This window comes from Scyliorhinus torazame, chromosome 9, assembly GCF_047496885.1.
Source record: "Scyliorhinus torazame isolate Kashiwa2021f chromosome 9, sScyTor2.1, whole genome shotgun sequence".
In the NCBI taxonomy this organism is placed as follows: Eukaryota; Metazoa; Chordata; class Chondrichthyes; order Carcharhiniformes; family Scyliorhinidae; genus Scyliorhinus; species Scyliorhinus torazame.
Window position 1 is genome coordinate 96,029,286 of NC_092715.1, and position 18,876 is coordinate 96,048,161.

At 41.1% G+C, this 18,876-nt stretch overlaps 1 protein-coding gene across 12 annotated transcripts in view; it reads right to left on the minus strand.

Annotated features, from left to right (window-relative positions):
• Positions 1–261: 261 nt before the first annotated feature.
• Positions 262–18,876, minus strand: part of arb2a (ARB2 cotranscriptional regulator A) — a 1,003,719-nt gene continuing 985,104 nt past the window's right edge. For all 12 annotated transcript variants that reach the window (XM_072516284.1, XM_072516280.1, XM_072516278.1 and 9 more), the window contains one exon: positions 262–3,110. In XM_072516284.1, coding sequence (XP_072372385.1) covers positions 2,959–3,110 — 152 coding nt within the window. In that variant the 3' untranslated portion in view covers positions 262–2,958. The remainder of the gene's footprint in view (positions 3,111–18,876) is intronic.

The following is an 18,876-nucleotide window of genomic DNA, read 5'->3' on the forward strand; positions in this document are numbered from 1 at the left end:
TCGTTGTTTTGTTGAAAGAAATGTGATTTCAAGAGCATTTTCGACCTGAGGGTATTTCTTGGTTAGGCTCGGAGATGAATGGTTATTCTGCTGCCATACTAACCACATGAATCTGCCATTATTGTATTTCACATGGTGCCTTGCGAGCTACCATGATTGTTCTATTCAAGGATCGAGTCAAGCCCGACATCAACAAATTACTCCAGTTCTGATTGAAAGTTTTTAATACATGAACACCACTGACAACAAAGACACTGAAACTAAAGGGAGAATAAACCTTTATTTCGGTTCGGCTTGTTTAAACATTGTCATTGGAAAGTAAAACGATTTAAAATCAGGGTCATCGATACCGCTTGATAAAAGGAGAGAGCCTGATTTATGCACTGCAGAACACAACTTTTCATTTCAGCCGTTCAGTTTCATCAGATGGATTTCAAAACTATCACAAATAAAAATCACGGCTCCGCTTTAAAGCTTTTTGGTTTGAAAATTCATTTTCCTCTCCTTTACATTTCCCCCACTGCCCTGGTTCACAATTGCTTGGGAAGCTCCTATTCACTTAGTGCTGTCAGTCATTCTCAGCCGTCATCGAGTCGAGCTCATTTCTTTCCTTTATGATAGTTTTCAAAAGTAAGCCTGTAATATTTCAAAATCTGACTAATTACATTTCCGATTACAAATATATGCACGACGTTTAGTGCTCAACATAAAAGGGACCCGTCAACGCAGCAGATTCCTTAAACCACATCGTGCATTGCTTCAAAAAAATAAGTCTCACAAAGTAATTAGCTGAAGAGTATTTTACGGGTTCCAAATTTGATTTTACTTCCTACCAAATGGTTAAAATGAAAATCCTTTAAAATCTACAAATATTTCAGTGTCCATTCCTGCAGTTCCTTGACTAATACATAACTGTAAAAACAATGCCAACCAATTTTAACATGTCTAGAGATTAACTGATGAGTCAACACCATCAATTAAAATGCTGGATTTTGGGGTTAGTTCAGTTCATTTTACAATTTTCACACTTAAATTCTTTGCACATCTAAAGAATGCAGGGATACGGCACACATTCTGCAGGGACCAGTGTCATTTTGCAGAAAGTGCTGGAAATGTCAAATGACTTTAAACTCCAATCAAAGCTCCAGCTGCAAACCTCCTGTCCTGCTTCTGTGGGAGTGAGGTGCGCATGTGCCAAAAGAGCTACCATTGGCTTCCCCTGGGTCCTTTTGCCTATTCACATACCCTAATGGGGCTTTCCAGCTATTCAGAGCACCGGCAGCATTATAAACTCGAACAAATCACATGAATTAATCACTTTGTACGCTTCTTTGTGCAAATTCATATTTCTCAAACTTCGTATTGCTAAATATTTAATCAAAGGCACGTATTTTAATTCTCACCTAGCATTTTAGTGCTGTCCTTCCGACTTATGTCTATGCAATAACAGGAATTCGAATATTTTAAATAATCTACTCTCTGTTTTGTATTAGATCATGTTCTAAAGCTTGACAATGTCCCAATTTCCAAATGATTAAACAAGGTAATGAGTGATTACTCCAAGGATTTTTCAATGCATGTTTTAAAACATACTTTACATTACTCAAATTTTACCATTTGTGTGCCCTAGATTTTAGCAGAATCCCAAAGCTACGCTATAGCCAATGAATCACATCTCTCGAGCAATAACGAGCAAACTAAAACTGAAAAATGAACTTCCAGGTAAATTGGCAGGATTGAAACGTAATAACATGCAATTTATTCTGTTTTTTGTTGCAACTTGGAGCAGTGCTTCCTTACAATGCAATGTCACATTAACTGTAATGTTTAAGTTATTAAAGTCCCATTTTAATTATGTTACAAAAGCTGAAATGATTTAAAATGGACAATGAAGAATCATTTAAAACAAGAATTGCAAAGCATGTATGAGCTCAAGGAACTAATATACATATTCCAATAAAGTGTTTAAAAGTCTATCTTTAAAATAAATTGCTCAGCAACTAGCTAAAAGCAAGAAAATGCAAAAGTTCCAACAAATGTAAAATGGAAATTGTTACAGGGATCTTTCAACTACTTGTTTTATGTTTTTGAATACTCCGAGAAAAAAATGCCATGGTGGCCCCATTGTTTACACTGTCCAGTTTGCAATGTAGATTTAAAAACTCAGTAAGTCATTTATGAGGATATATTTATGTATAAACAGTGATCATCACATAATGGGTACATACCTCATGATTTAGAAATTTAATTAATGCCTTAAAAAAAAAAGATAGCTTCAGTTTATGTTGGCCAACAGACACATTTACAATGAATCAAATTCACTCAACGTTTCTTTAAACATTCTCCAGCTTTAAGAAGTACTGTTGGCTTATTTTGTAACACAAACACATAGTTTCAATAATACAAAGCTATCTTTAAACAGCTACAAAAAGTGACAGCTGGCATCATCAAAAACAACTGTCATCTTTAGCGACTTAAATGTATTTGAAGTCCCTTGAAAATTATGACAAGGCTTGAGTACGTGAAAGGAAAATGTTGAGTGGCTGTGATTCTCGGCTATTTTAAAAGCTGCTGTACACAGGCCGACAAAAGAGAGGCTGTCTCTTTAATGAAGAATAGTTGGCAGGCTTTAGGACGTGGGGGAAGCCAATAGCCCCATGGCATTAGCTCAGCGCAGGGCTGTGTCAGGGCAATTAGAGCCGCTCTGTGCTGCACTGTGCAGAACTGCTGTCAGTCTTGATCTGTGCACCGATCGGTGGCACCAAATCTGAGCTCGGGACCACAGGAAACAAAACCGGCAAACCCATATTGCTTTGACAGTTGCGCTCATCTAGAAATAATGCAAAATGCTATTTAGATGTATACACCGTGACCCTTTGCTCCACGAAGAAAACAATCTAATGAGGGACCGAGGGACTGCCAGCGCAAAAAAAGAGAGCAGGAAATGGCATTTTTGCTTCATAATTCTTCACTTTTCTTTCGATATGAGCTTCTTGTTGTCACCGTTGACTTAGATTTTGCTTCGGCGTTCTGTACCTCTAAAGCTTGAGTAAAGTAGTTGAAAATAGAATTAAAACTCTTCCAAGAAGTTAGCTCATGTCGTTCTGTACCTAGAAATGGATGAAAAACAAATAGAGTTAATGGACACCGTTTGAGTGGCAATGGCAGATATAGATATTGTTCTAAATATGGGGAAACAACCCATCTATGAAGTCCAATATTAAAAGATTGGCAAGGTTTGGCAAACTAGCAGCGAAAGGACCCCTAATTATAGCTTGTCGAAAGCAAGACAACAAATCTAGAAACATACATTATCCTCACCAAAAATAATTGTATGCTGAAACCACGTTAGTACTGAGATCATTTTAATATTAATGATGTGAAGGTCCAAAAGCTAATGTACAGTGGGACAATTAAGACCCAGAAACTGAAACGGCCTTGAAAGATGGAAAAACCATCAAGTCAATTCAGGATATTCAAAATGGAGAAGCTTCTTGTCGATTTACTAAACACAGTACAAGCTATTCCAAACGGCAATAACATACTTCATGAATGGTGTCATTGTTTATTACTAAATTTGCCCTGTAGAGATCTTGGAGCTGAAATTCTGCGGGGGAATATGGAGCCAGAGTTGTGGAAAAAGATTGTCGAGGTTCACACATTTCAGCCTGCCAGTCTCACAAGACCATACTGGTCATTTGATATTGGAGCCTTTTGTGTGAAGGAATTGTTTTATGGTTGATTCCAAATACCTCACGGAAGCAGAGCTGCACACCAAGCACAGGATTCCAATATGACAAACTACTTCCCATTCACCGACATTGTGTTGGATTCTTGATCCAAGAATAACTGTGAATTACAAAATCCAGATCCAAGCATAAAATGTCCTGTAATTATCTGCTTTTAATGCTCTGCACATGAAATTTGGCCAATCCACAGCCAAGTTTCATCTAGAGACAGAAGCATATTCTCAAAGTCTAATTACTTTTGTGTAAAACAAAAGATTTTGTTAACTGTTTTCTGTTTTGTTTATAGCGAATTACCAAATGAATGATTAAATGGGCTGTAGCACAAAGATTAGCAAATTGACTACTTTTATCTGTGGTTTACAGAAATCCTGATCCAAGCATAATCCTGATGCAAGCATAACATTTACAGGCAACATAGTTGTGCATTTATTATGTTTCAACTGAAATTCTTTAAAACGTCAGTCTGTGCATTATTTCTAGAGCACAGAATGTTCCTGGCCATTCTGAATGTGTATTCATTCAATTGAGACAGCAACAATAAAATAATAAAATAAATCTTGATTTTAAAAGGAACTGCTATTTCATAAAACTTAAAGGTATAGCTGAGATCAGAAGGTAGATGAGTGCTACATCCAGTGGTAATAAGTGAGTGCTGATTTTTCTGTCTGAAAAAGATGCATGCAGGCGAGGCACTGTAGGCTGCTAGGGTTGGGAACTGGCATGAAATATCAGCCTCCATATACCAGTGCTCACAAGGGTCTCACATTTAGTGTATGTGCATGGATTTTGAAATAAAAAAGGACAACTTATTTAAGTTGATGCCACTGCATTCTTCAACCATTTAACTGTCAGACTGCAACAACACTGATTTTAACAACTGAACAGTCGCACTCCTATAAGGGATGACCAGCTGTCATACAGCCTGGCACCTGACTGGCAACATTCAGATTCATATGAACAATCTTCATCCTTATATTAACTATTATGGATACTTAAATGCCTCTCTCACTCACTTGTTTGATGTAAAATACAGTTTCCAGGCTGAAGGTCAACTATCTGTAAGCTGCAATGGTGATTGACATGCCAGGTTTGCTTAGTGACAAAGCATGCTGCACTATCAATTAAGGACATAAAGCTAGGCCAAAGCTGTGTGATGTGGGTCAGTTCTTGTGAATAGGAGCTGGACTAACTACTAACACCCAAGGACTGGCTTGGCAAAATGCAGCACAACTGTCACTTAGTAGCAGCAAGTGATTTTGTCTATTGCTAACAGGTGTGATACAGGATGTACATGTCAGGGACTCAGTGCTTGAAAAATCAAAGCAAGTTTTTCAAGTTATTCCGTTTGCATGATCAGCTCACTAATCTTCTGGGTTTATCCAATAGTTTATTGAACCAAAAACAGACCACATGTCACTGGTAATTATGAAAAGAAATGTGCATGTCACATCAAGAAAGGAAGGACAGGAAAGATGTAGTTTAAAGTTGGCAAGCATATGATATTTAAAGGAGATTTCAATGTTGCGCATGACAATTACACAATCCTTGGTACAAAAGAAGTGCCAAAGATCGCAGCAACGTTAATTCAGTGAAGTTAACTACGAGGATGCAGGCAATACATTTGTAGAGATTTAAGCAATACCAAGATGACAGTCTGTGAATCAAGGTGGTGTGGTCATGTAATGCTTTGGAGTATCAATATAAAGCACAGTGTAGTGGCTCAATTACAACTTGAATCCTCAATCCACTGAGCTCCTGATCTCAGCCTCATTTATGTGAAGAATGGAAAATGAAGGTTGTGCAATTCCCACCCAAGAATGAGAAAGGCAGGGAATAGGGGAAATCAGAAGAAATATCCCTGGGACATTTCCACACACTGTTTGGTGGCCAGCTCAAGAGTGGTATTTGCAAATGTCTAAATACTCTGCTTGCCTTTTGGCTGCAAATGATGTGTAGCCCATGAGACCCCAGCAGAAGATAAGCAAGAAAGTAATTTCAAAAATACATAGAAATTTAATTTCAGAAGCAAAAGAAAAGATTGAGTAACAAGTCAAACATACATAAATCTCGATGACAAGAAAGTGTATCACAAAAAAATATTAGCCAATGAGTTAATTACACATTAAATTAGAATAATATTCAGTAACAATAATGAAAAGGAAATATCTTTTGACTAACTAAGCTGCAAGAGAAAAAAAATACTAGACTTTAAATTATGTTTGAAGGTCACAATGCATGAAGCAGTACATAAACATACAAAAGCCTGTTAGTTTAGGATCACTGATGCTTTGGATCAACATATATGCACTGACCATAAAATATCTCTATAATCAACAGCACATGATCAACCCATCAGTTTAAGGCAATGATGTTAAAATCATTAATTCTTCATTCTGAGTAATTATCATGTATCAAGAACAGAGAGCACACAAGAGTTGGCATCTGGACTTGAAGATTATTGCCAATGCAAAACCGAATGAAGCCGTCACATAAAATTGTTTTAAAAATCTATTGTTTCCATTTTAAAATCAAAAAATTTCCAGGAGTGATTTCAAGGCGATCTAGTCTGAAGATTCAAATGACCTCAAGTGCTTGAGTTAAACTTTTGTGATTTTTTAATCATCTAAAATTCAGATAAACAAAGAACAAAGAAACGAACAGCACAGGAACAGGCCCTTCGGCCCTCCATGCCGCCCGTCTAAACTAAAATGTTCGACACTTCCGGGGTCCGTATCCCTCTATTCCCATCCTATTCATGTATTTGTCAAGATGCCCCTTAAACGTCTGTATTGTCCCTGCTTCCAACACCTTCTCCGGCAGCGAGTTCCAGGCACCCACTACCCTCTGTGTAAAAAACTTGCCTCGTACATCTCCTCTAAACCTTACCCCTCGCACCTTAAACCTATGCCCCCTAGTAACTGACCTCTCTACCCTGGGAAAAAGCCTCTGACTATCCACTCTGTCTATGCCCCTCATAATTTTGTAGACCTCTATCAGGTCGCCCCTCAACCTCCGTCGTTCCAATGAGAACAAGGCGAGTTTATTCAACCTCTCCTCATAGCTAATGCCCTCCATACCAGGAAACATCTTGGTAAATCTCTTCTGCACCCTCTCCAAAGCCCCCACATCCTTCTGGTAGTGTGGTGACCAGAATTGAACACTATACTCCAAGTGTGGCTGAACTAAGGTTCTATACAGCTGCAACATGACTTGCCAATTTTTATACTCAATGCCCCGGCCAATGAAGGCAAGCATGCCGTATGCCTTCTTTTTGTTTTTAAAATATTTTGTATTGTCCATCTTTTTCACATTTTCTCCAAATTTACACCCAACAATAAACAATAATCAGTAACGAATGTAATGTCAATTCCCATATCAATAACAACAATCCCATCCTCCCACCAAACCCCAGACATTAGCTCGCATGTTAACATAAACAAATGACAAAAATGAATCAGGAATTACCCACAGTCACCATTAACACAGACAGTCCCCCTCCCCCAACCCTCCCAGCTCCCAAACCCCTAATGTTCGATGTGATCCAATTCTCAAAAGTGTATAATGAATAATGCTCATGAGTTGTAGAACCCCTCCATCCTTCCCCTCAGTTCAAATTTGATCTTTTCAAGCGTTAAGAATTCCAGCAGGTTCTCCCGCCACGCCAGGGCACAGGGTGGAGAGGTTGAGTTCCACCCTAGCAGGATCCGCCTTCGGGCGATCAACGAGGCGAAGGCTACAACATCTGCCTTCGCGCCCATTTCCAATCCCGGCTGGTCTGACACCCCGAATATGGCCACCCGAGGGCCTGGGTCCAGTTTCACGTGCACCACTTTAGAGAGTACCCCAAACACCTCCTTCCAGTAATCCTCCAGCTTTGGATGGGACCAAAGCATATGAACGTGGTGTGCAGATCCCCCCACGCAACGTTCACACATATCTTCTACCCCCTCAAAGAGCAGGCTCATCCACGCCCTTGTAAGATGCGCTCTATACACCACCTTGAGCTGTATCAGCCCCAATCTCGCACACGAGGTAGAGGCATTCACCCTCTGGAGCACCTCACACCAGAACCCCTCCTCCATACCCTCTCCCAACTCTTCCTTCCACTTTGCTTTTATCCCTTCTAGCGGAACCTTCTCCTCCTCCAAAATAGCCCCGTAAACCACCGATACTACCCTCTTCTCCAGTCCCCCTGTCGTCAGCACCTCCTCCAGCAATGTGGAAGCCGGCTCTACTGGGAAGCTCTGTATCTCCTTTCTGACAAAGTCTCGAACCTGCATGTATCTAAATATTTTCCCCTGCTCCAGCCCATACTTCGCTCCCAGCTTCTTCAAGAAATAAATCTTTTAGTGTCCTAATTCCTTTCTCCTCCCATCTCCAAAAATTTCCATTCCATTTCCCTGGCTCAAATCTATGGTTCCCCCGAATCAGCATTTGCCTTGACCAGGCCCCCAACCCGAAGTGCTGTTGAAACTGCCTCCAAATTCTCAACAAAGCTATTACTACCGGACTTCCTGATTATCTCCCCGGGGCCATCGGGAGCGGCGCTGTCGCTAGTGCCTTCAATCCCGACTGCCTACTCAAATTCTCCTCCATTCTGACCCATTGGGACTCAACTCCTCGACCTAGCTCCGTATCTTCTCTGCATTCGCCGCCCAGTAATAATACATCAGATTTGGAAGACCCAAACCACCTGCCTGCCTTCCTCTCTGTAGTAGCACCTCCTTAATTCTGGCCACCTTCCCTCCCCATATGAACGAGGTGGTGTATGCCTTCTTGACTACCTTCTCCACCTGTGTTGCCACTTACAGTGACCTGTGGACCTGTACACCTAGATCTCTCTGACTGTCAATACTCTTGAAGGGTCTACCATTCACTGTATATTCCCTTCCTGTATTAGGCCTTCCAAAATGCATTACCTCACATTTGTCCGGATTAAACTCCATCTGCCATCTCTCCTCCCAAGTCTCCAAACAATCTAAATCCTGCTGTATCCTCTGACAGTCCTCATCGCTATCCGCAATTCCACCAACCTTTGTGTCATCCGCAAACTTACGAATCAGACCAGTTACATTTTCCTCCAAATCATTTATATATCCTACGAACAGCAAAGTTCCCAGCACTGATCCCTGCAGAACACCACTAGTCACAGCCCTCCAATCAGAAAAGCACCATTCCATTGCCACCCTCTACCTTCTATGACCTAGCCAGTTCTGTATCCACCTTGCCAGTTCACCTCTGATCCCATGTGACTTCAGCTTTTGTACCAGTCTGCCATGAAGGACCTTGTCAAAGGCCTTACTAAAGTCCATATAGACAACATCCACTGCCCTACCTGCAGCAATCATCTTTGTGACCTCCTCGAAAAACTCTATCAAGTTAGTGAGACACAACCTCCTCTTCACCAAACCATGCTGCCTCTCGCTAATACGCCCACTTGCTTCCAAATGGGAGTAGATCCTGTCACGAAGAATTCTCTCCAGTAATTTCACTCCCATTGACGTAAGGTTCACCGGCCTGTAGTTCCCTGGATTATCCTTGCCACCCTTCTTAAACAAAGGAACAGCACTGGCTATTCTCCAGGACTCTGTGACATCACCTGAAGACAGTGAGGATCTAAAGATTTCTGTCAAGGCCTCAGCAATTTCCTCTCTTGCCTCCTTCAGTATTCTGGGGTAGATCCCATCAGGCCCTGGGGACCTATCTACCTTAATATTTTTCAAGACGCCCAACACCTCTTCTTTTTGTATTTCAATGTGACCCAGGCTACCTACATACCCTTCTCCAGACTCAACATTCACCAATTCTTTCTCTTCGGTGAATACTGACACTTTAGTGCTTGCCGATAATCATTCTTATGCATCATTATTTTCTACATAAAATCCTTACATTTTTTTCACAGATTGAGAATGGACAAAATACACATAGGTGCTTAATTTAAACATTTAATAAAGTCCAATAAATCAGAAAAAGTAATATTCCCTCAAAACCTAATTTACTCAGGTTACACATTTGAAGTTTTAATGATAAATATTGTAGATTCATGACCTTTTAAATTTGAAACAGATACTTAATATAATCAAAGAACAAAGAACAAGGAAGAAAGAAAAGTACAGCACAGGAACAGGCCCTTCGGCCCTCCAAGCCTGCACTGCCCATGCTGCCCATCTGAACTAAAACCTCCTACTCTTCCAGGGACCATATCCTATTCATGTATTTGTCAAGACACCCCTTAAAAAGTCACTATCGTATCTACTTTCACTAACTCCTCCGGCAGTGAGTTCCAGGCTCCCAGCACGCTCTGTGTAAAACATTTGCCTCGTACATCTCCTTTAAACCTTACCCCTCGCACGTTAAACCTATGGCCCCTAGTAATTGACTCTTCCACCCCGGGAAAAAGCTTCCAACCATCCACTCTGTCCATGTCCCTCCTAATCTTGTCGACCTCTATCAGGTCGCCCCTCAACATCCGTCGTTCCAGTGAGAACAAACCAAGCTTCTCCAACCTCTCCTCAAAGCTAATACCCTCCATACCAGGCAACACCTGGTAAATCCTTTCTGAACCCATTCCAAAGCCTGCACACCCTTATGGTAGTGTGGCAACCAGAATTGAACACTATATTCCAAGTGCGACCTAACTAAGGTTCTATAAAGCTGCAACATGACTTGCCAATTTTTAACCCTAACCCTAATGCCCTAACCGATGAAGGTGAGCATGCCATATGCCTTCTTGACTACTTTCTCCGTCTGCGTTGCCACTTTCTGTATCCTGTGTACTTGTATACCCAGATCACTCTTTCGATCAATATTCTTAAGGGTTCCGCCATTTACTGTATATTTCCCATCTGTATTAGACCCTCCAAACGCATTACCACACATTTGTCCGGATTAAACTCCATCTGCCATCTCTCCACCCAAGTCTCCAACTGATCTATATCCTGCTGTATCCTCTCACAGTCCTCATCGCTATCCGCAATTCCACCAACCTTTGTGTCGTCCGCAAACTTACTAATCAAACCAGTTATATTTTCCTCCAAATCATTTATAATAATAATCTTTATTATTGTCACAAGTAGGCTTACATTAACACTGCAATGAAATTACTGTGAAAATCCCCTAGTCGCCATAGTCCGGCGCCTGTTCGGGTACACTGACGGAGAATTCAGAATATCCAAATTACCTAACAGCACGACTTTCCAGACTTGTGGGAGCAAACCGGAGCACCTGGAGGAAACCAACGCAGGCACAGGGAGAACGTGCAGTCTCCGCACAGACAGTGACCCAAACCGGGAATTGAACCTGGGCCCCTGTATTACAAACAGCAAGGTTCCCTCACTGATCCCTGAGGAACGCCACAAGTCACAGCTGTTCATTCAGAAACGCATCCTTCCACTGCTACCCTCTGTCTTCCATGAGTGAGCCAGTTCTGATCTATTTTGCCAGCTCACCTCTGATCCCATTCGACTTTACCTTCTGTACTAGTCTGCCATGAGGGACCTTGTCAAGGCCTTACTGAAGTCCATATAGACAACATCTCCTGCCCTAGCCTCATCAATCATCTTCGTCACTTCCTTGAAAAACTCGATCAAGTTAGTAAGACATGACCTCCCCTTCACAAAAACATGTTGCCTCTCGGTAATATGTCCACTTATTTCCAAGTAAATCCGGTCTCGAAGAATCCTCTCCAGTAATTTCCCTACCATTGAAATATGGCTCACCGGCCTGTAATTACCTGGATTCCTTACCCTTCTTTTTAAAAAATAAATTTAGAGTACCCAATTAAGGGGCAATTTAGCGTGGCCAAGCCACCTACCCTGCACATTTTGGGTTGTGGGGACAAAACCCACACACACACGGGGAGAATGTGAAAACTCCACACGGACAGGGACCCAGAGCCAGGATCGAACCTGGGACTTCGGCGCCGTGAGGCAACAGTGCTAACCACTGGGCCACCGTGCTGCCGCAACTGCTACCCTTCTTAAACAAAGAAAAGTGTTCTCCAAACCTCTGGGACCTCCCCTGTAGCCAGTGAGGATACAAGGACTTGTCTCATGGTCCAGTAATTTCCTCCCTTGCCTCTAATATGTAATATTGCAACTATGATCATATTGGAATGAAGATGTTGGCCCCGATTTTCCTGGCCTGTCATGGTAAGCCCCGTCATGGGGGATGTGGCGGCCCAGCCAAAAGTCCATTGATTCTTTGTGGGACCGGAAGATCCCGGTGGTGGCCTAGCCAGAAAATCATGCCCACTATTTTTTCAATAATAATAATCTTTATTATTGTCACAAGTAGGCTTACATTAGCACTGCAATGAAGTTACTGTGAAAAGCCCCAAGCCGCCACATTTCGGCGCCTGTTCGGGTACACAGAGGGAGAATTCAGGATGTCCAATTCACCTAACAAGCACATCTTTCGGGACGTGTAGGAGGAAACCGGAACACCCAGAGGAAACCCATGCAGACATGGGGAGAACGGCAGATTCCACACAGACAGTGACCCAAGCCAGAATTGAACCTGGCTCTGTGAAGCAACAGTGCTAAACACTGTGCTGCCGTGCCCTCTCAGCACTGAGGAACAAAAGTGCAAAAGTGCTTGAACTCTTTTGCAGCCTTTGAAATAATTTATTTATTACTTCAGGAGGCTTTCGATATGCCCCCCCCCCCCCCCCCACAGGTTAGTAAACAAAAATAGAACATATCAGATTGGGTGTAATATACTGCTAGGATTGAGAATTGGTTAACAGTCAGAAAATAGAGAGTGGGAATAAATGGGTCTTTCTCAGGATGGCAGCCTGTTACAAGGACTTGGGCCATAACTGTTCCTAATCTATAAAAGTGATTTGGATGTGGGGACCAAATATAATATTTCCAAATTTGCTGATGATATATCTGAATTAGGAGCAGGAGAGGCCACTCAGCCCCTTGAGCGTGCTCCGCCATTCAATGAGGTCATGGTTGATCTGATTGTAGTTTCAACCCCACATTATTGCCTTTCATATAACCTGTCTCCCCCTGGTTAATCAAGAATGCACCTAGCTCAGCCTTAAAAATATTCAAAGACTCTTCTTCCACGGTCTTTTGGAAAAAATAGTACCAGAGACTCATGACCCTCGGAGAGAAAATATTTCTCCTCTCTGTCTTAAATCAGAAACCCCCTATTTTTACAAAAGAAGTGTTACAACACCAGGTTAAAGTCCAACAGGTTTGTTTCAAATCACTAGCTTTCAGAGCGCTGCTCCTTCCTCAGGTGAATTAAGAAGTGGGTTCCACAAACACATATATGGACAAATTCAATGATGCAAGATGATACTTTGAATGCGAGTCTTTGCAGGTAATTAAGTGTTTACAGATCCAGAATATGCGACCGGAGAGAGGGATAATCACAGTTTAAAGAGGTGCGAATTGTCTCAAGCCAGGACAGTTGGTAGGATTTTGCAAGACTAGACCAGATGGTGGGGGGTGAATGTAATGAGACATGAATCCAAGGTCCCGGTTGAGACTGTGCGGAACTTGGCTATCAGTTTCTGGTCGGCGATTCTGCATTGTCGCGCGTCCTGAAGGCCATCTTGGAGAATGCTTACCCGGAGATCAGAGGCTGAATGCCCTTGACTGCTGAAGTGTTCCCCGACTAGAAGGGAACATTCCTGCCCGGCGATTGTCGTGAGAAGTCCGTTCATCCATTGTCGCAACGTCTGCATGGTCTCACCAATGTACCACGCCTCGGGACATCCTTTCCTGCAGCGTATGAGGTAGACAACGTTGGCCGAGTCACACGAGTATGTACCATGTACTTTGTGGGTGGTGTTCTCACGTGTAACGGTGGTACCCATGTCGATGATCTGGCACGTCTTGCAGAGGTTGCCGTGGCATGGTTGTGTGGTGTCGTGGTCGCTGTTCTCCTGAAGGCTGGGTAGTTTGCTGCAAACAATGGTCTGATTGAGGTTGTGCGGTTGTTTGAAGGCAAGTAATGGGGGCGTGGGGATGGCCTTTTGCTTCTAACACATTGACATCTTTCCTCCAATAAGAACTTTAATAAGGACACCAATACTGTACACAATACTGCAGATGTGATCTCACCAATGCCCTGTACAACTGAAGCATACCCTCCCGACCTTTGCAATCAATCCGCCTCACAATAAATGAAAACATTCCATTAGCATTCCAAATTGCTTTCTGTACCTGCATACTAGTCTTATGTGATTCATGCACTAGGACACCAAGATCTCTCTGCACCTCAGAGCTCTGCAATCTCTCACCATTTAGATAATAAGTTTCTTGATACAAACTGGGTGGGAATGTGAGTTGTGAGGAGGATGCAGGAAGGCATCAAGGAAATTTGGACATGCCAAATGAATGTGCAAGAACATGGCAGGTATAATTTAATGTGAATAAGTGTGAAGCTATCCACTTTGGTAGAAAAAAACAGAAAGCAGGGTATTTCTTAAATGGTGAGGGGTTGGGAAATGTTGATATACAAAGGGACCTGGGTGCCCTTGTTCATGAATCACTAAAAGCTAGTATGCAGGTGCCGCAAGTATTTATGGAGGCAAATGGTATGTTGGTATTCATCGCAAGGGAACTTGTGTATAGGAGAAAAGGTGTCATGTTGTAACTGTATAGAACCATGAAGCGACCACATCTGGACCATTGAGTACAGTTTGGTGTCTTTATCTAAGGAATGATATATTTGCCATAGAGGAGTGCAACAGAGATTCACCAAAATAATCCCTGGCATGGTGGGTTGTCCTATGAGGAGAGACTGAGGAAACCGGGTCTGCATTCTCTAGAGTTCTGAAGAATGAGGGGTGATCTCATTGAAACCTACAAAATCCTTACAGGGCATGCCATGTTTGATGTTGATGTAATGTTTCCCTCTGGCTGGTGATTCTACAGAGGCCACTTAAGACTGAGATCAGGGTAATTTCTTCACTCAGAGAATGGAGAATCTTTGGAATTCTTTACCTCAGAGGGCTGTGGAAGCTCAGTTGCTGAGCATCTTCATGACAGAGATCGTTAGATTTCTGGATACTAATGACACCAAAGGATATGAGGATAGTGTGGAAAAATGACGTGTGATAGATGATCAGCCATGATCTGTTTAAATGGCGGAGCATGCTTGCCGGGCTGAATGACGTACTCCTGCTGCGGTTTCCTATGTTCCTATTTTCAATAGTATGCCTATCTTCTTAAAAATGTCTTCTGTATATTTCGAATGTTGACTATTTGAAGGCATAAGACAAATTCAGGCAGGGTCCCAAAGAACATTTTTTAAAAAATCATACATCAACTGAATACATTTGCATGTTGTAATATTGTTTCAGCTTTTACATAGTGCAAGAATATAACTGAAGCCCTTGAAAGGCTAATCACTAAAATGTGAAATCATTACCATCTGTCCAGAAAAAAAACCAAGGTGACAAGAGTTTAGTACTTTTTAGTGCAGGTCATGTATCCTTCATCCATAATCCAAACACCGAACACATCCAAAAACTGTATTCTTTTGAACCCCATCGAACTTTAGTGCGGGAAGTCTAGTTATTTGTCTGCATGCTTATCTTGTGATTTTTGTGGTGAACAGGTCAAAAAACTACTTTTTCAGGTACCCTGTCGTTATTATTCAGTGATACATCTTACTTTTTTTGCCATTTTATTTACTTTAGACTACAGCTTGCCTTGGCTTTGGCTATTGTAAGTTTATGTGCGGTATCCGAAAAACAAAATGATCGGAAATTCAAAATGAAAGTGGCCCTGAGGGTTTTGGATAAAGGATACTCAATCTGTAGTGCTCCTCATGCTTCTGGAGGTCGATGTGGTATGCTAACACTAGGCTGTGAAAATAAATTGTACAAATATTTTTCCTAGACATAATGGAGTATGAAGAAAGCAGTATTCAAAAACGTTTACACTTTAATGGTAGACATCATTCAAAAGAACGATCCGTATCATCCCTGAATTATATATTGTATAATGTTACTTACCTAATTATTATGTAAGTTCTCAACTCAACTAAAGTTAACCTCACAGATTCTGTTTAAACATTACCAGTCTGAAAAAGTTCTAATTAATAACAATATAAGATAAATATTAGGCGGGATTCTCCGCTGGCGTGATTCTCCTGTTTTGCCGGCGACGGGGGTTTCCCGACGACCTGGGGCTGCCACAAAATGGGAAACCCCTTTGACTGGCCGGCGTAACGGAGAATCCCGCCGGCGGGTCGGGGCAAAAATGTGGCGGGGCGGAGAATCCAGCCCATTGTGTCTGGAAACACACTGTGGTACGTGACTTTTCACTTTAAAAGCCAATATTGAGATATTAGATTGTGACAATTTTATTATATCTCCTTATACAAAGATAGAATTGGCTGAAGCAATTTTTGTGAGGTCGACTGTGTGGATTCAATGAGAATAAAAAAAACCTTTGTTTGCTATAATTTTTCCTCCTGTTTCAAGTCACCCACCCTCAGGGTTACATTTTTTTATGACTTTATTGCTCGACAAACGTCTATACACGATGGTGCATGTGTTGACCTTCTGTTTATTAGATTGACCTCTTGCTAGCCTGTGTTAATGAACAGTACTGAAAAAAGAAAAAGAGGAGAATCAACCCAACTATCTCGGATTTATGGGCACTATTAGTCACTGCCTTCAGTCAACTTCATAAACTTGTAATCTTCCAGTTAACATTGTAAGAATGTGTTCACATTCTCTTACCCCACTAAGCTTACAAGAATGATCATTCTATAACTTCCATATTTCAGATTAGTTATTTATAATTTATATCCAATCTGAAGCTCTATTCGATTTTTTTTTTGTAAGGCAATACAATCAATGATTTCTTCAGCCTTCACAGATCTGCGGTGAGCTAGTGCTTCAAACCATCATACAGACAGTTTCAAGTAGATCAAGCCATGACCATTGCAGCTGAATTGCAAATGAATAAAGTCTGCCAACAGGTCTGGAAATTGCTAAGTGCACTCATGTAAACAGAATAGACTTGTTTGCTTTGAAGGCAATCACATTTAGAATTTATTTGATTATATCAATATTATGCAGCATTTAAAAATAATAAAATAACATTCCTTGGTGAAAAAGTCATTTCTACTCATAGCTGATTTAAGAAAAATGTATTTTTCTGAAGGTGAATATTTGTGGATATTATGTTGCTAATAATTAGTACTATTAAAACGCTAACAACATCTTTAGTGATGAAACCTTCAGCCTAATCAGAGTTTTACTTATATTATTGATATATATATTTTTATATTTTTTAGACTACCCAATTAATTTTTTCCAATTGAGGGGCAATTTAGCATGACCAATCCACCTACCCTGCACATCTTTGGGTTGTGGGGGCGAAACCCACGCAAATACGGGGAGAATGTGCAAACTCCACACGGACAGTGACCCAAAGCCAGGATCAAACCTGTGACCTCGGCACTGTGAGACAGCTGTGCTAACCACTGCGCCACCGTGCTGCCCCACATTTTTATATTTAATGATCACAGAAATACCTCCTTAATTCCATCAACAAATGTCATACAATCACCTGCTGATCCGACTACATTTTTATCACCAGAACAAAGTAATTCCACAAAAATGAACACTTTGTGCTTTTCTGGGAGACAGATTCTAATTATGCTTCATCTTAATTTATTTACATATGAGTACAGGTTATAGTAAGGGAGAAACATTCTTGCCTGGGGCTACATCTCCTCCAACAATACATATGTGACTTGAAACATAATCACCAATATTTTGACACTGAACTACCTACACTGTTGCAAAACAACTTTCTAAAATGCTCTATACATTAAAATATATTGAAAGTAATTTAAATGTGTGGCCATGGTAAGTATGAACCCCAAAATTACTAATGTTAACAGATGGAAAATTAGTGTATTTTTATGATACTTTGTCCAATATTTTAATGGCGGCGTCAACTCATTAAAAATAAATGATTAATGTTTGTATGAAATTAGTGGGTAGAAGAATGTCAGGGGATAGATTAAGTAGCTACGTTGGTGTTTTCTAACAGCATTAACAGTAATTTTTAGACTACTTCTGTCGTAGTGGTGAAAGTATTTTGCCTAAATTTCTAAGAGGTCGATAACTTAGTGTGGCAATATGTATTCTCCCAAATTGTAGTCACATTGATTTGCTCATAAGCTTAAGAGATGTCAGGTGTAACTACTGCATGGCCAATGTGTCAGCTTGCTGTCAGTTATATACAAAGATTGTTCTAAATTAAGATCTTTCTAAATTCCGATCTGCCTATCTTCCAGTCTCGAGACATATGATTAATAAAAATACATTGTTCCTTTTGATAAAACACTTTCAAGAGTACAGAGGAGGATATAGAATGCTTTAAAATGAAATTTACTGATACAGGGCTGTCTGGACACTTGGCGCCAGCCTCCTCCACTGCAGGTAAAATGCCAATGATAATGGGAGGAGGCCCTTAAATGCCATTAATTGCCCAATTAAGGAGCTAATTTGTTCCACAGGGGAGAGGGCTGCTAAATGTCTTCCCCGGTGCGGTAAAATACCTGCGGCAGTGGCATTGCTGACATGGCACCCAATCATATGCCTGTCTGCCATCCTATTCCCATGGGGAGCAAAAACTTCCAGTCTGTTTTGATACATAGATACCATATAGAGCAGATTTGTGATCCAATTTGCTCTGATAGTGGCGGTGCTGCAATTGAATCTTTTCGACCCAAATAGCCATTGAAACTGACAGTATATGTGAAAGACATTTGAACATGTTTCTGGTGGAAGAAAGATCTGGGAATATGGTAATAAAACTAATAGATTGGTATGATTACTGAGAGGAGAGTAAGTTTGCGATGTGCAATGGACTCTTTTTGTTCCTAAATATATGATGATGAAGCGTTTCAGGTGTAATTTTCCAAATGTGAACTATGGAAGGGAGCTTCACATGCTGGCTGTACATAGCAGGACATTGTGGGTGCTCTGTAATGCCTTTGCATTGATTAGGTTCCATGCTGATTCAATGTCCATGATATGTACAGCTGGCGGGTGAGACTGCTTGCCAGTAATGCGCATTTATAAAGTTGGCACTATGGTGCCAAATTCAATTCAAAATAAATTGCTTCTTTTGTGAGA